The sequence below is a fragment of the Agelaius tricolor genome, unplaced genomic scaffold (assembly GCF_023055355.1).
Source record: "Agelaius tricolor isolate 1412-34295 unplaced genomic scaffold, bAgeTri1.0.p SCAF_13, whole genome shotgun sequence".
NCBI lineage: Eukaryota > Metazoa > Chordata > Aves > Passeriformes > Icteridae > Agelaius > Agelaius tricolor.
This window is the reverse complement of record NW_027269273.1, coordinates 9119123-9138491: the sequence shown is the minus strand read 5'-3', so window position 1 is coordinate 9138491 and position 19369 is coordinate 9119123. Positions and strand designations below refer to the sequence as shown.

The following is a 19369-nucleotide window of genomic DNA, read 5'->3' as shown; positions in this document are numbered from 1 at the left end:
TTCTATAAACTGTCATTCAACCCTTTAAGGACTAAAAAGTTACATTGACTTTACCAACAAATTAAACTGCAAAAAGCTGCTCAAACTTTAGTAAAGTAGTAAAACATTGCAGTGGTTTTCCATGGAACACATAAGCTATTTTAATCAACATGTATAATATTGTTATATTGTTATTGTTATTTAACAATATTGTTATTAACAATATTGTTATTGTTATTTAATCAACATGAGCAACAAGTACTTGGACTGAAAACAGAAGCATAAGTTTTGAAAAGAAATTGTTACAACCCTCAGTGGTGCTTCCACTCAGACATACTATTCAGAAAATGTTGTACTTGTACTCAGTATCACTTGAGATCTCTTAGTGCCAAAAAGGAATTGCTCACTGGTGCTTTAAATGTTTGTGAGGATATAGAAAAGTGCTTTACCTGTTCAAATCATTTTTACCATGGATATAATGGTCAGTATGGCCAAGATGATAGTGCTCCTGTGTATTCCATCGCTGTTGTGGTGCTCTTTTCCAGAATCCCTCTTGATGCTGTCTCGCATTTCTGTCTTGTCTCTCATAGCGGCTCATATTTTCACATTCCTCTACAGAGAGCATAGTGGTAAAAAAAAAAAAAATCATAAGACTTGTTCCCAGGACATTGCAAATAAAATATTAACTATGTGCTGGTAACAGATGCAGTGTAAAGTCTGTGGGGCTTGTTTTGGTTTTTGTTAACTGATCCAAAACAGTATGCATTTTACAAGTGTCAAGTGGACTTCTGCAACAATGTCACATTTTTATTAAAACATAAACTTGTTACAAGAAAAAGAGCAACCTGTAGCAGAAACGGAAGAATCCAGCTTTAACAGTATTTCCACTCTTGACAGAAAATCATTTGAAGTAGGAAGAGATTATAGAAGAAAATAAATTTAAAAAATAACAATTTCCTGTCTCTCTTACTGATGGTATCTCCAGGCCTTTAACAAGTTCTAACAATACACAAACACAGAAAGGCAACATTGCAAAAAAAGGCCAGGATTGCATTGCAAGAACAGCTTCGTTACTTAAAATACAGATATACCTCCTCCTATTCACATGGCTTGGTTTTCAGATTCAGAGACATTAAATCTGTATTTAACTGGACAACCAGCATGATTTAAAACAGGGAAACCAAACAAGCTCTTCAAAACACCAACTTCTGCAAAGCCACAGGAATTCCACAAACGTCTTAAGGGAACAAACGCTAAATTTGGCAACAGCCCGGAAACGACTGAGAGAAAGCCAAAACAACTTCTACCCAGGAGTCAGACCCGGCAAAAACAGCCCTAAAGTGCTATTGTGCCACCACACCTGGTCCTTCACTTACCCGAGGAGCTTTCCCTCACATTGTCAGTGCTTTCCTGGCAGCAGCTGCACGCAGGGGAGCAGTGTTTGCCCCCCGAGCCCTGCTGCGCACGCGGCTCCGAACGGGCCCTGCTTCCCGCTGGGTTCCCAGCCTGCGTGGGGCTGCGAGCCAGCCCGGCGTCACCCTGTGATTTACACGGCCCTCCTCACTCCCTGCATGCTTGTGCAGCTACCACTGCTGCTAAAAATAGTGGCCAAGCAGCATCCCAGGCTCCAAAGTGAAACCAGGAGAGTTTCTGAGGACCTGGAAAGTCTTAAGAGGCTGACGTCAGTGAAGTCACACATAATTATGGAAAAAGTGTTGGCAAAAAGTGCTGTCAAACATTACTAGAACAAGTACTCACACCTCCAATTTAGTTTTTATCACCTAGCAAATAACCAAAAAATTGCATAATAAAATAAACTTATTCACCTTAACTAACAACATTTATTTTCCTTTAGCCGTGTCTTTCTACAGCTCGTAGCATATGAAAATTAATAACAAAATAAGCGCTCAGTAAGTTTACAAGCAATTATGATTTTCAGCTTAGGAAAAGTAAATACTGAGACACTGAGTAAAGACAGGTGGAGATTAACCAAGAAGTTGTTTTGCTTTTTCAAGTGGTCATGTTTACATAAGGGAAAACCTGGAGGTGGCTTTTAAATTCTTATTTTCAGATCCTCTTTGCTGAAAATACAGAATTTTCAAGATAAGAAGCAGAGATACCCTATTTATGCCAGGCTAATTTTATAGGGAAACCCAACCTCTAAAAAAATGTCAAAAGTGGCAGTAATTAGCTTTTAATGTTTTTGTGGTAAACATTTACCTTTATAAACATGCCCTTCTAGCAGTTTTCAAATTAATAATTTGTAATGGAATTACTGATGCAAATGCAGTGCATGTTTCATATAAACAAGGAAACTTAGGAGAAACTGATCTACCCTTTAAAATTGTTTCTTAGTTTTTCCCCAACAGAATTAAATTACTCCCACTGAAAGAATATGCCTTAGGCTTGCATTGTTACCCATTCTGGAAAATGAGTAAAAAAGTAAAAATCTCCTACCTGTCAGGGTTGAAAAGTTGCATACTTGCACTGTTGTCAATCATTTCACACAAGCACTTTGAACAACTCATTCTGAGATTTAAAAGATTATGTACTGCACTTCACATGTGCACAGCATTAGAATACAATTTGTCACCATCATCATAGATGGAAAACTCTGCTTTATTTACTGCAAATTTGGCTTCATATTTAATATACACACAGGAGTCTTCACCCAGATAACTCAGAGGTGCTCTCAACAACCCCTGAATTTACTTCAGCAAGCAGGTGAATGTTACACAAAATAAGTAAAGCCCTCTTCCTTTCAGGGCCTGTTTGCACTGGGTAGGGCCTGACAGTGCTCCACATTCAGTGTTTCTGTATTTGAAGACAGACTGTCCTCCAGTGAACTTGCAGGTAAAACTAATACCCATATTCACATAGCAACAGCTCATAATAACAACGATACCCATCAGTCCCGTGAGTAGCTCAAGAATAAACAAAGCCTCAAACCTTTCCAGTCTGAGATTTGGGAAAGTGCAGCCATAATTTTCTTTACCAGGTTCATTGTAATCTGAATTTGTTCTATTTCAGGGGCATCTAGGTACCTCTGCCTTCTCTGTGAAAAGTCTGCCAGCACCCTCACTGAACACAAGAGTGCATAAAACACAATTTGAAAACATAGATCTTAAATTTTACATCTTCTGCTATCCTGAAGTGTATGTATATCTATTAGGAGATATTGTCATTTTGTAGAAGAAAACAATTATTTATCAAAGAATTACCCTGTCATTCACCAAAGCTAAAAAAAATAAAATACTGTCCCAGCATTTTCAAATATAGCTGAATGATGAGACTGAAAGGCTAACTTAAAAATTTGGAATTTATTCTATAGAAATAATCCTAAGGAAAAAACCAGTATGAAACAAGGTTGCATTTTTATTCAAGGTAGTACACTTCTATATTCAGAATTTTTCAAATATAAGAGTTGTATTTGGGAAAACAGAAATATCTCCCTTCCTGTATTTCACAAAAGAAAGAGTTGCTACTTTAAAAAAAACACCCCAACTTGAAGAGTGCATTAACTTATTAAGCCAAGAGTCAGAAGAAAGCAAGTCAAAAGTCTCTTAAGGCCATGATCCAGTTTCACAGTGAGAGTGCCTGGCTGCCTTACTCACCTTTGTCACGAGGTGGGTCCTCGGGCAGGTCCACATCAAGCATGAGATCATCATCTTCAAGATCACATGAATCAAGATTATTCAAGATATCCTGCAAGAAAGGAAAAGTGAGATATAGCTGGTTCCACAATACTTCATACACCCTACTATCACAAGAAGCTTTGTTACACTTTTATTGTGCACACATTCAATGTTACCTGCAGCCTCCTCTCCTCAGGGAAGATCAGCCCTATTTGAGACCATCTATACAAAGAACAATCATCACACCTCTGCAAATACAACACAGTAACAGTGCTAGATGAAACAAAGATGTATTAAAACATTTTTCGGCCTGATGCCTATGGAACATTCCAAAGACTTTTTTATTCATTAATATCCTGCTTTCTCAGCAGTTGGGAGCATTTTGAAACTCAACAACTTTGTTTACTTGGAATTCAAAATCAGCTTTGTGAAGAGATGATGTTAATTCCTCCTATTTCAGCTCTCATATTATCACAAAATCATTGAAAGGAAGTGAGAGAAACCTATGTTATCTTGACGTTTTGGGACAACCAAGATTCAAACATTGTATTATGAGCACCAAACTCTGCTTCTTTTTGCCTTTCAGATTGTGGTTCATATAAAGCTGTTCCTGAAGGGACTAATAAACCATCACATTGCATGAGTATGCTAATGGCACAAGAAAAATGCTATTTAGTGCTAAATTAATTATACATATTAAATATAGCCAGGTGTATTAAAGGACTGCAATGAGGGCAAGCCCAGTCAGTGTTTTAAAAACAGAGACTGACCCCTCTTGCTTTAAGAATACCAAGAGGAGGAGGAAGTGAGGAGGTCAGGGCCGTGGAACACCCAGCTCATGGCTCAGTCAGACACTGCCAGTGCTGCTGGAAGCCACAGCAGCCTGGGCAGAGAGCCCAGACACCCTTTCACTCCAGCACTCCAAGGAAACTAAACCATTACCACCAAGAGTCTGTCACACACAGCAGGCCTGAGCAAGCTCCTAGGGGTATCCAGCTCCTGAGTCCCAGTCCAAGTCATGCCTTTAAGGCCTGAGACCAGACTCAGGCACCACACATTGGCCTCTTTCCTAACAGCAGAAATACAGATTTTTCTTAGGTTTATTGGCTACTCCTAGAAGCGATGCCTGGCACCAATATTGTATAATTTACCAAATATTAAATCAAATAAGTGTTTTATAATTATTTTTCATAATAAATTGATCATGAAATACTTATATAAATACTGGCATACAAGCTATGAGCACACTGCCCAACAATATTCCCTAGCAAAGCCACCACTTTGCTGGCTGTCATTTGTTAGATTTGCTTTGTCACAGATGCACAGGTGAAAAGGAAGAACATTAACAGGCATTTGTCTGAAATGTTGCTCCAGCTGTTCCTCAGCAGCCTTCCTACAGCACTCACAAAGCACTACTGTATTTTATTATAAATGCTGACAAGAGCTAAGTATATTTTAAGATTTTTGGGGGGATTTGGGTTGTGACACAGGACATTAAACATCTTGCATTTCTGCAGGGCAAGTTATTTATTGACTTAGGAGGGAGAGTGTGATATGAAAATAGTTACTATGCACTTGTAAAACATGAGCAATACAAAAGAAAGATGAATACTTGAGACAAAACCACCAGCTTTTGTCATATTTCAAAGTCCTATCTGAATTGCTTTGTCCACAAATAGCATTCTATGCATTTACAACAAAAATCAGGAAAACCCACACAGCAAGACATTGGAAATAATAATAAATCCAACTATGACAAAGCTTCACAAAAAAATGGAAGCCATTTAAATGAAACATGGATTTAATATTTGGGACAACAAAATGCCTGTATATTTTTGCTAATTTTGCTTCCATTTATTCAGGAACCAGTTTTTAAACTAATGTATATTTTTTCAAACAATTCTGCAAAATACAGGCATGCTTGAGAGGCAGTTTCAGTTTGCTAGTTGATAAATTATTTCTATGCCATGCTTTCGTCTTCCAAATTAGTGTGAACAAGCATTATTTTTTCCTACTGAAAGAACTTTAATAAGCATGACAAATAAAATGGAAATAGTGGCCACAAACACAAAAAGAGGAAAAGCTTTGCCATCACTGTGCAAATGCATTTAAAAATGCACAATATAAAAGCACAATATGCCAGAATTTTTACTAGTAAACCTAGATAAGCCACTTTACTATCTTTGAATGAGAACTTTGGAAGTGTAATGGTGTCATAGAAGGTCAGTATTTGAGATTCCAGACATACTTTCCTGTCAACAGCACACTTCATTATGCTTCCCTAATTACACATTCTTCACCACACTGAGGAAAGGAAACTCCATGCTACAAAAAAAAACCCCCATAACTGCAAATACCAAGACTTTGTAATCACTGGGCCATGTGTGAATGCACTTTGAGCATTTCCCCCTGTGAGCTACTTGGGAAACACAATATACAAAGAGGTGTCAGCAATGTCATCCTGAAATAGCCATAAGATAAAGTACAAGTTTCATCAGCACATTAGTGCATGTAAAAAAATAAAATTTAGATACTCCCACTATTATTCTTTCTACTGCATAAGAAACTGCAGGTAATTACATGGGAATAACATAGTTAATAGTGTGTGCTTAACAGCAATTAGCATCATGAAGTGATTCAGGGCAATGAGCTCAAACAGAACAGGAAATAAAGAAATTCTTTCCAAGTGTATCAGCTCCAACCCTAGAGAATATTACATGTTCCAGCAATTATTACAAGTCACAGAAAAACAAGAATCCCATTCTATTTGTATAGGTGAAAAGAGCAATGTGTATTAAAAGGGGTATGATTTTCACAAGGTTGATTCAGCACTAGATTTTCAAGCTGGTACAACCTAGGAAGAGATTGAGTTTGGGACTGTGAAATCCCAGGTCCAACTACAGTGCTGTCCCCAAGCTCTCTCTCCACAAAGCTTTTCCACTGGACACAGGCAGCAGTGCTTTGCTGGCTTCCTGCAATAGAACAGGGAAAGCAGGAGGTGAGACAGGTCAGCTGTGAGTCCTGCTGTAAGAACTGAGGAACCCGAGCACACCAGTGCAGGGAGCCCTCATACTGCACAAGGAGAAGGGAAAAGGCTCAAAGGGCAAGGCACATGTGACATACCACTCTCAGCAAGTTCATTTCCATATTCTGCAAATCCTTTCTGGAGTGGTTGTCCTCAGATGCTGTGTTTTGCCACAGGTTCAGCAAGCACACACAACACAACAGCTCAGCCACCACAGCTTGGGATTTAACCCAATTTGTTGGAGGCATGGAGCCCAGCAGCCCTTTCTGGAGAGGCATACAACATCAAGACCTCTGCTTTGAAGCTTGGGGAACTCTATGCAGAAGAGCTGCTTTTGCTGATGCAAAACTTCTGACGTCATTATAAAGTTCACCATAATGAACTGGAGTGCAAAATATTCTTCTCAAAAAGTTCAGTTTCCAAAAATTCCTCATGCAACATGCATCATAAGCTTTTTCTTAAACTGAAGAGTGCTATTTTTCAGTCCACCAACCAATATGAGTTCAATTTAGCTTAACAGCTGAACCTAGGTAAGAGGTCTGATTCTCAGCTTTCCCACTTCTTGCACTAAGTATTGTAAGATTATAATACAACCACAGTAAAGCACAAAGTGCCCAAAATACAAGACAGATATATATCTGCATTTTCTCCCTATTTAACATAAAAATGTTGACCAGTGAAAGTTTATAACACAATGTATATTACAGTGCAATTAAAAAAAATGAAGTCAGGCATTGAGGTTAGTGCAGAAATGCAAAGCCTTCAACTCATTTCAGAGAGCATTACCAGAACTGAGAAGAGCCTGAGCTCCAAGTACCTATGCCAGTTTAGGATATTCTGCAGGAAAAGCAATTGCTTTGAGGGAGTCATGAACTGGTGGTGAGCATTAGGAACAACATTTTACCTGTTTCCATAACTCACAATCTCAGACCTCACTTGTTTAGGAAGCAGACAGCTAAGGAAAAATAACTAATTGTTTTTATTACTGATTTAGTGACTTAGGTCTTGCTTTTGATGATGCTGAAAAAAGACCACAGTAGAAGATAAGTGTGAGTAAAGGGAACAAACTACAGGAGAATCAGGCCAAAAAACTCAAGTGAAGCATTTGAGAGCAGCACCAGCACTGAAACTAAGAAACCATCATTTCAGGTTCTTGAGGACTGAAAAAAAAGGAAGTGGCTTTTAAAAACAGACAGAAAACAGACTGAGTAAATCAGTCATCTGAAGGGCAGCTAAAGAATAACTGCCAAAGTCAAACACAAGGCAAGGCTGACACAAGAAAAGAGGGAAACCTCCAGGGTCTTTTTCAATGCTATTTTCAGCATTTGACAATATCTGAGATAGAGATAAAAAAAGAAATAGGAAGTCTCCAAAAAGGCAATGTTATATAGGAACTGAACAGAACTCTTAAGTGAAGGCAGAAAACACAGGCAGAGGAAAAGCACATAGTGTACTATAGGGCTGAAGAGAAAAACCCACTGTAAATGAAGGCCTGAAAACAAAGAAAACCACCCAGAGAAGAGGTGGGATAGAACTCTGCAGTTTACCAAAGACAGGATAGGAAAGGAGTACACTGTACAAGTCACATTGAAGATAAGTAGGCCAAGCAGCCAAACAAGTACTTTGTAATTTTGTCCATGCTCTGTAACTGAAGGTTGCTGTGGCAACACATGTAACAACAACTTGGTTTGGAAAATCCAAAACATTTTTGGTTTAACTGTTAAGTAGAACAGTCTTAGATTTACTGTTCTTGAAAACATTTTTATAGAGACATTGTATGTTCTACTTAGGTACACCGAAGGTATAGAGGGATTCATAATTAGTTTAAATTATTACATGTTGTATCTAAAGCATCTGTACTTGCTGGGTATTTTTTTTTTTAATATATAAAATGAGATGTCAGACTGTGCAAAAAAATCTGAAATTCAATAACACAATGAAAGAAGAGAAAGAGGAAAACCAGAAATATTAACCATTCTGTTGAGACTTGACCAATTCATAAGCAACAGCACTTTCAAACACACAGCCCAAGCAACACCCACTGCCACATGCAGCATTCCTTGACTGCCATCTAGCCTCCAGCAATGAGGAAAGCTGAAAGAGGGAAGCATTGTAACCATCCTTCTATAGAATTCCAGCAAAATTTAAAAAGATTTTCTATTTTTGGGTTTCTATTGGTTGTTTTTGGTTTTTTTTAATAGGCTGTGCTTTTAAATAGAGAGGTTCCTGTTTACTTTTAAACACAATCACAGAAAGCAGTCAGCAGTGAGCATAAATAGTGACAGAGGAAGAGCAGGGGAGGAGGAGAAGCAGTTCTTCCTACTCACTGCTTCCAGTCTGTTTGCACAAAAAGGCGACCAACACCAGAGGTTCAGCATTGCTTTTACAGTTTATCTAACCAACAATGGAGCATTTTACCCTATTAAGCAATGTGTAATTGCTACAGCTACTCTTAACTGGCAGAAATGATTGTGAATGATTGTCATTCCACTGACTTGCGCTTGTATTAAATGTATAATGTTTGGTTTAAGGAAAATATAGATGCCTCAAATAATTCCCAGCTGAGAAAGGAACCAAACAACCTCAGAGGAACAGCATGGGCATGGCTGTACAAGGAGCTCAGTTGTTCCCTCTGAGCAAGAGTTTTAATTCTACCCTAAGAGACTTTGGGAGTAACCTGACTATGACACGTTACACAGCATTACTGGGTTCTATTCTTACACAGCCAGCTTCATATACTTGTTTCTAATTAAAACCAAAACAATCCTCAAATATCTGCAAGCTACTTTGGGTGATTCTATTTTGACCAATCTCTCCATGAGCTGCTCACAACATGGGAAGTGTTCCCTCACTTCCTGCACTACTGCAGAAGTGTGTTTATGCCACATCATGCTGATGCATTTCCACAGCGTCAGCCAAGGGCACAAAACTCAGAGCCAGCTCACACGTGGACATGCAGAGTTACCAGCTCAGACACAAAACATCCCTTACAAGCCTAGGAAATGAACCCTGTGCTAACTTCTACCAGTGTTTGTTTGCCCTCATATTTCACACACCACCACAGCAGCTGCCACACTCTCTCCACAGCACCAACCCAAAGGTGTAATTAATGGATGCCATGAACAGAACATGTCAGTAAAAGTGAAGTTGCCTTCCTTGGTTTTTCCAGCCAAAACAGCCTGAGAAGATTTACTGTGTCAGTTCTGAAGGAAGCAGCTCTCAAAGGCATATAAGCTTTCCCAAAGGAAAAAAGGTAATTTGCCATAAAAGGATGTTCACCAAACGTCACATCTCTCAGACCAGCATCACAAGAGGTTTGTGCACTGTAATAAAGTCATATTACCTCCTAATAATGTTTGACAGAAGGGACACTATATAACACAGGACAGACACAAGTGCCATCTCATTAAGTAATTCTGTTTCTCACCACCTCTCCTTGCTGCTACAGTTAAACTAAGACGTTAAAGACTGGAGCAGAGGTAGGACAGTAGACGGTGGCTATTTTCCCTCTAAAATCAGTCTCTAATGTAATGACATTTCCTTCTCTGCCATGAGCAGAAAACTGCCTGCCAGCAAAGCCCACCACAGGAATGGCTGAGGAGCTGTCAGAACACACTGAAATGAATTTGTGCCCTTAGCTCTGTATTGACAAGCAACAATACAGACTGAATTCTTCATAGCAGTTGCAGTTTTCTACTAAAAACTTAACGGTGGAAATATTACTCAAGGATGTTCTCCCATTACTTCAGTATATTCACAAATATTATCTGTTCATAATGAAGATTAAAGGCAAAAAGATTACACTGATTTTGAGGCTTTGAAATCAGAACCAAGCAGTCTAGTGGTTTTCCAAACATACATTTTTAGGCATAGGCTTCTTAGAAATTAAGAAGATAAAAAACAATTGCCACAGATTGCTGTACTTGTATTATTGGAAAAATGAAAACTATGAAGTTGGAACAGTACAATTTAAGTGAATCTGAATAATTTTTATCAGATTCTGGAACATGACATGAAGATATTGTAAGAAAATAACCTGGAACTTAGACATGAATTTAGGAGCCTAAACAGAGGTTACCAACTACAGCAACTTCCAATAGGCAGCTTCCAATGAAAAACAGCTGTCAAGGCTGACATGTGTATTAGAATCCAATCCCACAATCACTATATACATATATATATATATATATACACACCTGAGCAGGAAGTTTGATCACAGAAATGGTAGCTTCCCAGACAATGTATTTCCAATAAATCTTTCCGTATCCCAAGTAATAAATTCACACATTGTTTGCCATTTTCTAGAATGCATCAGTAAAAGCTAAAACCTCATGTGCTACTGTGATATCTCTTGCCAAGAGATATATTGGCCTAATCCAAAAGTCAGGCTTTCAGGTAAAGGAGGGTGAAGGACCAACAAATTCAATCTGTCAGCTACTTCAAAATCCAAATCACCCCAACACAGGTATATAACAAGATTTCCTAAGACTAGAACAATTACACTTCATTAAATAATTATACCACAAGAATAATGCCTTCTCTCTCTTTCCAACCTCACAAACCTCACTAGAGTATTGAGCATCTTATAGTGTCATCAGTTCTCACTGTATCACATTCACTAGCAAAAAAAAAATTAAAAAATCTCTAACCATATACAAAACTGGAAGTGTGTATTTATTAATGCCATAATGAATTTTAGTCAAAATGCACTGACTGAGGTGAAATCATCCTTTGCTTTCAGGTACAGAACAAACTCAGACACTTCTCAAAGAAGTGCTAAACTGAAGTACACAAATTACTTTCAGGAAGCATCATGGAAGCACAAAATGCAATTAATTCTCTTTATTAACTTTACCTTTTGTATTCTAAGAGAGGAGGAAATGCATTAAGTCAACACTGCTCATTTGAGTACAGCCTGTCAAGAAATATTTTCATGCTCTTCTCTGCTTTGAGTAAGACCTTCATTGTTCTTTGAAAGATGTAAGGAGAAAAAAGAACTGAATTTCAACCGGCTCATTAGATGAAAGGCTTTTAATGTGTGCTTCTTGTACCTAGCTTGCACCTGAAGGACTCATTTAATGACTACTCTTTTAGAAAGTTTTAGCAAAAAAAGAAAAGTTTGTGTTGAGAAAAATTACATAACTTTTACATAGGTAAACTGCAAGCTTACTGGCAGTTTTATTTTCATTATAGCTGTAACCAAACATCGCAAAGTTTAAAAAGCCCAGCTTCTCATAGAGCAAGAATTAGTGTTTTGGCATTAACCTCCTGAAAAGAAAGTTCAGCTAAAGAAAGGAAGATGGGTAGAAGGCGATATCAAGAAAGTATAATAAATGGAGATAAATAAAATAAAATAATAAAGGAAATAAATGTATTAGAACTACACACATTACAAGTCTGAATTCATGTTAATAAATTACTCATTCGAGAAATCAGACTGGCAATTTAAACCTTACTACAGAGTCATTTTGAGAAGTGAATTATTAAAAAAATTAAGGTAATTAGCACTAAATTACTTGTAAATAACTACTGAAATAAATTAATAACTGAACTAAACAACTCTATTTTAGCAAGTTCATTTTCTATTAAGAAGTAGAGCATATTCCACTGAGCACCAATGCTTCAGGAACCAGAAAGCATTTTGCCCAGTCTCAAAAACTAATTCAGAATTGCCCTTGCCCAAGTTACAGTCACAAAGGGGAAAAAATATAACAAAGAACAACAACAAAAATCTTACAACATTTCAAAAAATTGCCTGAAAGAGAAATGGAAGAGAAAAATGTAACTATTTTATACTGTGGCTAAAATTCTGGCCATGTGTCAAACTGATTCATTCCAGTGAGATCCAGATTTCATCCCAAGAGCAATTAAATTCTCAGCAAAGCAGTTAAAACCCATCTGTCTCCTCAAGCCAGATTTCAATTATTATTCCATAATCCTATGCCTTATAATTACATTGATGTTCACTCTGCACAGACCCAAAAATACTGGCTTTATTTACTTCAGGAAAAATGAACCCAGTGCAAAGATTCACATTGCTACTGGAGCCTACAGGAAAAAGAGTCAATCTGACAGTACAGGGAACACTCTGAAAGCTTCCTGTCCAAACCTATTGGCCCAAATGAAATTGCTTCAAAAGAAATGAAAAAACAATCCCAAATCACATTGCAAAAACCTCTCTCGAGAATATTACAGAAAGGAGCCAAAATTATTGGAATGTTTTCAGTTTAAAGTTTTACTTCTTGCAGACTTTGAGCCCTAGAATATTGTAGCATCTTTATAACAAGCAGATACCTCAGAACAAGTGCAGCTGTACTACCTATCCTTCTCAATGTAAATCAGGACTTGCACTTGCCAAAAACATTCAAAGCTTCACTCTGAACAAACACACATTAAAGCTTCTGTTTCTCATGTGTCTACTTAATGTGCTGGAGATGAGAAAACACCTCAAACCTTGCTACAGCAAGAGAGGGCAAGCAAAGGAGCCATGAGACTCCAGTCAGGATGCCTGTTTGAGAACACATTGCTTACATGTATGGTGAACAGTATTTTCAGACAAAAATTAACAAAAACAAAAATTAATGGAAACAAAAATCTAGCAAAACTAAACTGCACCCAGGAGTTGTACCTGGCACTGCTGAGCAGCTTTCTGCCATGAAGCAGCAAAGGAACTAGGCACTGCTGTCAGTGACTAAAACCCAGGACAGGAGCAAACAGCACAGCTAAAATCAAGTGAGAGCACCTATGGATAAATACTGCCCTTCCTGCTAAGCTACAGAGCCATCAACTGCTCAGCTAAGCATCAGTCTGCTCACACAGCACTCAACTTGGTGCTCAGCAGCAAAGACCAGCTGTTGAAAAAACCTTAAAGGGCACCAACAAAATCAGTGCTTAGAAATTTAAAACCAGTCCAGCACAAGAAAGTTATCCAAAATAACCAAAATTTCCATTCAGAAGTGAAAATAAAACAACAACAGGGATAGTGGAATTAGTTACTTTCTGTTATGCAATTAGACAATAAAAATATTTTCATCCTTCCAAAAAATCCCACACATTTCTACCAAGCCCTAAGTCCTCCCTGTGATATTGTTTAGATTTGTATGATTCTTAAACCTCCAACACTGGATTACACACTTTCTCTGCAGCTGCTCACTCAGTTAGTAAAAAATCAGGAGGACTGTACTAAAAGAGGCCAAATTTTCTTTTATTCTTCATCCCCATGTCTTTAAAACAAAGATGCACTGAGAATAGCACAGATACTGGCTTTTCTTCTCCCCAAAAAGGAACAATGAGCTTGAGAGGCCAGCAAGCTCCTGCTGCTGCCTTCCTATGCTGGTTCTCATTTCAGAAGCCCAGTTAAAAATCCCCTTTGCAAAAGCTGCCCTCCCAAAGATGGTCCAAACACTCCTAATATCACCCTAGTGGGGGCTGCACTGCCATCTATGGAAAAGCTTAGGAAAAGCATTTAGCATCTAGTATTTGCTGATACTAAGAAGGATACAGCTTAAAAGACTACCAAAACAACAGTGGGATGGAAATGAGGAAGAAAAAAGCAAATTGTGCAGTAAACATGACCAATTACTCAGCACACAGTTCCCTGAACTGTCACTCAGCCACACTGCTTCTACTCACCCAGCCTGGTGCCACAGGAACTCCAGAACTACTGCCTTGGTGACTGCCCTGGAAATGCTAAATCCAAAGGGCAGGCTGGCTGGCATTAGTCCAAGCACTCCAAATTCTTAAATCTGACCCTCATCAATTGGATTTTGACACACAGATATGAACTGCTTTCAACTCACCACACTAGAGGATAGAAACTGCATAATTTGATCACGTATCTGCCAGCAATCAAAACATCTGACGTGTTGACTAATCACAATAATTATTCTCAATGCCTTCACTTTTTTGTCTTTCTACTCCCTGCTTGCAGAGAAAAGGAAAAACATGGAAGAAAAGCTTACAGTAACCTACTCAAGAGTACTATTTTTCAGAAAGAATGAAAAACTGCATCAGAAATTCTTCTGCATCTTCAGATTAGAAAAGATCACTGTTTAATCTTTAGACTGAAGATATCAAATATATCATAATTTCTACCAAAACCAACAACTACAGGAAAAAAAAAACCAACTACTAAGAGGCAATTCAACACTTCAGAGCTCCATTTTTCCCCCTGAAAATCCAAGCTACTGAAAATACATTTCTGCCTTGCAAAAATAAAAGGTGCTATTGATGCTTTTCTCATTCAGATAAATGGCACAGTACAGCAGTAAGCACTGAATTCAGGAAAAGCAGTAACAGGATAAAAAGCAAAATGGGTAGCAACAATCCATGATCTTCTAGATTCAACATCAAGTCTTAAAATCTCCTTTCTCCACTTCCTCAAAAACTAGTAAATATATTCTTCCATTCTTAAGCCCTCTCTAAAAACTGTTTACTTTCAATAAACAAAGAAATAATCCAAAATAGTGAACAAGAATATCAAAGGCTTCTAATGTACCTCTCATCTGCTTACAACAGCTTCTGTCAATCAGCTCATTGATTCAGTAGGAACTCATACCCATGCACAAATTAATTCACAGGGGCTACATGTATCAAAACCTAGATATATACTCTGAAAGCACAGTACAAGTGTCTTCCATTTCTTTGTTACTTTTCAGTGTATGTATTAAAATATCTATGTTTAAAACTTACCAAGGACAAAGTTTAAAAACTTCCCTCTTTTCTTGGCATGTGCATGCATGTGTCTGCAACAAGGGCATTTGTCTTTGCAGTGGCCTCCATGAAACTTTTCCCTGTAAACACCAATAAAGCTACAAAACTCACACTACAAAAAATCTCTAACAGCTTTTCCAAGCTGGCCACAATTGCCACAAAAATTGTTAACACAAAATTAACCACAAAATTTAACCACTGCTAAACTCTTTCAAGCACTAGATCCCAACATCATCATTTAAGACAGAGAGCAAACAATACCACAAGCAGCTGAAAATATATCAGGAATTGATATTAAGTTACACACAAAGAATGTAATTACCTATCTGTGCCCAAGTCTGAAAGTGGTATTTACATTACTGAATTGGCAGTGGTGACACAGTACCCAACACGCCTGAAACTCACGAAGCATGACGCATCAATTAAACCAAACTGGTTTTGTCAAATGCTCTGATTCTTAGCATCATGTTAATAAAATCCAAGTTGCTTGATTCAGAAGTCTGTGCAGATAAAGAAGTATAAACAAGGGCAGATAGACAGAATTTTCTTCAGGCCCACTAAAAGTACAAGGTTGGCTCCCTGATTTCAGATGGGGGATCACCACATAGCAACAACTCTCCATCCACCCTCCTCACATTTCATGATGCTTCTTGCACATCAGTTTGAGTTCAGCAGCAAGAAAAAGGTTGTGCTGCATTTGTGTATCCCACTGGAGATGCACAAAGAGCCCTGCTACAGTGAGCTACAGCCAGGTCTCCACCTCAAAGATGCTATGACTGACTGAAGAGAGAAATCAAATGTCTGCTTCAGCTCACAAGGGCCCTATGAGCACAGAGTACAGAACAACAAATGCAAGAAGCCACAGAGGCAACAGCTATTTCCTGGCTTTTTCACTCCTATCTTTAGAGATTGCTAGAAGGTGTTGAACCTATACTTTGCAGAAATCAAATTCCTTTACTCTTTGTGAGCACTGCTATGAGACTGCATAAGGAAGAACCTGTTTTGTCCTGACTTTAGCATAAGGAAAGAAAAAAGGTGTGCAAACAGCCTGATCAAGGTCACTTGGTCCAGAAACAATTATAGCTTTTTTTAAAAACATAACTAGTATTAAAAAATATACTTAATAAGCAATAAACTCAACACATTGTAATAATTCAAGTTATGAATATAGATACATACTATGCTGTTCATTTCTGAAGAGTCGTAACTTCCACAGGGATGGACACTTCCTATAGGTTCCAGCCCCTCTTCATCCCACATGTATGTGCCATCAGAGCTGTCAGATGGAGAAAGCTCAAAGGAGGAGCCAGCTCTGTAGTTCATCTCTGAAGAGATGACATTCTCAGTAGTGTGTTTTGTGCTTTCACTGTTGTCATCCACTGCTTAAAGAGAACAGCATCAGTTAAGATTACCAAAACAATCCAATAATCAAAAAATAAACATTAAAATGCCTGTTACTGGTGTGCTACCTTTGCTAGAGCTGTACTATAACAGAAATACCTGAAAGCTTTCTACAGTATTGTTCCCTGATCCCAGAAGGGGGAAAGTTTAAGCTGGTTTGGCAGCTACAACCAAGGAATCTTCCAACCTACATCATTGCTAACCTTTTACACTGCCCTAATTCACCCACTGTGGAAGCTGTTTTCTAGAAATCTGCATCTCTTTAACATATTAGAAGGTGGGTCCAAAAATATATCCTTTGGATCTAGTCTTTCAATTGCAACATCCCTCAAACAAGCTTTTATCATGAGAAGCCCATCAAAGATTTGAAAATGTGACTTTCAAAAGCATCTTCTTGTGTCTTCAACTAATTTTTAAAGAATTAATATGCATCAGAAAAAAAACAAAAAAAGACCCAGTAACAATCCTGTTTATAACTGAGCTAATTCAATTACACATCCTACACTTATTTCCACTACTTAGAAGCAGTTACAGCTGTTCTCTGCCTACAGAGGTGGAGGGAGCATGAGGTGAAATTTTCTTAAAATATCACCAACCCAGAAAATGAATGGCATAGCAAGGATACAAGGAATCCCTCAACCACAACACAAATGTGTTCAAAGGAGGTCAGCTTCATTTTTATCACAAAGAGCTCCTCAAAGTAATGCTTGGGAAAAAACTATAATGCAGAAAAGGCAGAAGCAAACACATATGTCAGCATAGAGCAGTTCCATTCTGAAACAAATCATAAGCAATGAGCAATTACATTGAATAACTTAATTACAGAATTTTGACTAAGCATTTAAAATTTCAAACAGAACATAAAAATGTATTTACCAGACACATTTATATCAAGCCAGTCATCAGCATTACAGTGAGATCCTCCACCTTCCTTGAGAGACGTGAAGGGCTCGATGGACGTTCTGCTCCCATGCTCTAATTCCTGAAGGCAGCTCTCCTTCTGCTGGATTTGTACAGTTCTGTTTGCCTCTTCTATATCTATGAAATCGTCACTGAAGTCTTCACTCAAATCGTTTTTCTCAGAGGATGACAAAGAAGATATCGATATTTCATCTCCATCATCGCTCATACACATCACTTTTGACCCATGTTTTCCCAGACTTTCATGCAGGGTCTCCCCAGGTTCTGTTCTTTGAGCCCTGCTCTCCAGAATGCTGTTTTTATCAACGGCTCTGTTGATGTTTGCTGAGATCTCCGCACTCTCCACCAGGCACGCGTCCGGAGCCGCGCTTTTGCTGCCATCCACAACGGCGTTCCCAGCAAAGCGCTGCCTGGTTGGCTTCAGCAGAGAAGGCCGACTTAATCTGTATCCATAGGAAGGTGCTGACCCAGATCCATTTGACAGTGGGGGTTTCTTGGAACAGGGAGCTGACACAGCCGAGTACGGTCTGGTAAATCCATACTTCAGCGGCTCGTTTCCATTGGGTACATCCAACTGACACGCGTTCCTTGACAGCAGAGCAGACCTCTGAGACGTCCTGGCAGCAAGATTTTGACTATGATAAGGCCTTGTAAGATCCACAGCTTTGTTAAAGGAATGTGACCTGGTTAGAGATGCAGTGGGAAGGAAAGAATTCTGAACGGAATGTGAGAAACTTTGTGATCTTACCATTTTGTCACAGGAAAAAGCCTTGCTGGCATTGTCTGTAGACTGTGCCAGGCTTTCTCCTGAACTTGTCCTTGTGGCACCAGAATTAGCTCTAGGTCTCTGCAAACCTACCACCGGCCGATTTCCATAAAATCCATTTAAATTTGATCTTGGAGCATTGAGTCCAGAGTATGTCCTTCCTGACAGGGTACCTTTGGTGAATTTAGCTGAACTAGAGAGTCCAGGTATAGACTTTGGATTTAATTCCTCAGTAGAAGATACAAACATATTGGTTTGCTTTGCTGCTTTTGACACAACCGAAGCAGTACTGTTCAAACCCACCCTGAGCTCATCATTGCCCAATGCCCCTTGAGATTGAGGGTACTTCTCAGAATCAATTAATTTTTCATTAGAGTTGCGTCTGGTGTTGGCTTCTCTCCCATTCTGATCGTTAAACTGATATTTATTTGATTTTTTCCAGTTGAAAGCAAAGGAAGACATTCCAACAGTGCCATTGTGCTTGTTGAAATTTTTGCCACCATTACTCCCTGCTAAGTTCACGGCCGTCCCGTTTGGCATCGGTTGCAAAACAGCCCCCAAAGTTTTCATTCCATATTTCGGTAGCCTGGAAACCAAGGATGTCCTGTTTTGATTTCTTTCTTCCATGAGCTATTGGGTACATTGGTCCTTAAAGGGTGCTTGAATCTAAGAAAGGAAAATAAAACAACATTAAACCTGAATCAACCACATATTAAACACAGTTTTCTACACATTTGCAGCTATATGCTTCCTAGATTTCTGTGCCTAACTCCACTATGCTGATAAAAAGTAACCCAGACATTTTGTGAACTCCAGATTTCAAGCAGTTATCTGGCAGTAATATGTTCTTCAGATGACAGCTCCCTCCCCCAACTTTCATTCTCAGCATAAACCATCTCTTTTGTTTTGTTTTCCTTTTGTAATCAATAA

At 38.5% G+C, this 19369-nt stretch overlaps 1 protein-coding gene across 7 annotated transcripts in view; it reads right to left on the bottom strand.

Annotated features, from left to right (window-relative positions):
- Positions 1 to 19369, bottom strand: part of CCSER2 (coiled-coil serine rich protein 2) — a 61557-nt gene that overhangs the window by 30726 nt on the left and 11462 nt on the right. For 4 of the 7 annotated variants that reach the window (XM_071438676.1, XM_071438680.1, XM_071438679.1 and 1 more), the window contains 4 exons: positions 17629 to 19105; positions 16531 to 16733; positions 3594 to 3684; positions 429 to 591 (listed from right to left, as the gene is read on the bottom strand). In XM_071438676.1, the coding sequence (XP_071294777.1) occupies positions 429 to 591; positions 3594 to 3684; positions 16531 to 16733; positions 17629 to 19066 (1895 nt within the window). In that variant the 5' untranslated portion in view covers positions 19067 to 19105. The remainder of the gene's footprint in view (positions 1 to 428; positions 592 to 3593; positions 3685 to 16530; positions 16734 to 17628; positions 19106 to 19369) is intronic. The other 3 variants (XM_071438678.1, XM_071438682.1, XM_071438681.1) reach the window with 1 other exon arrangement.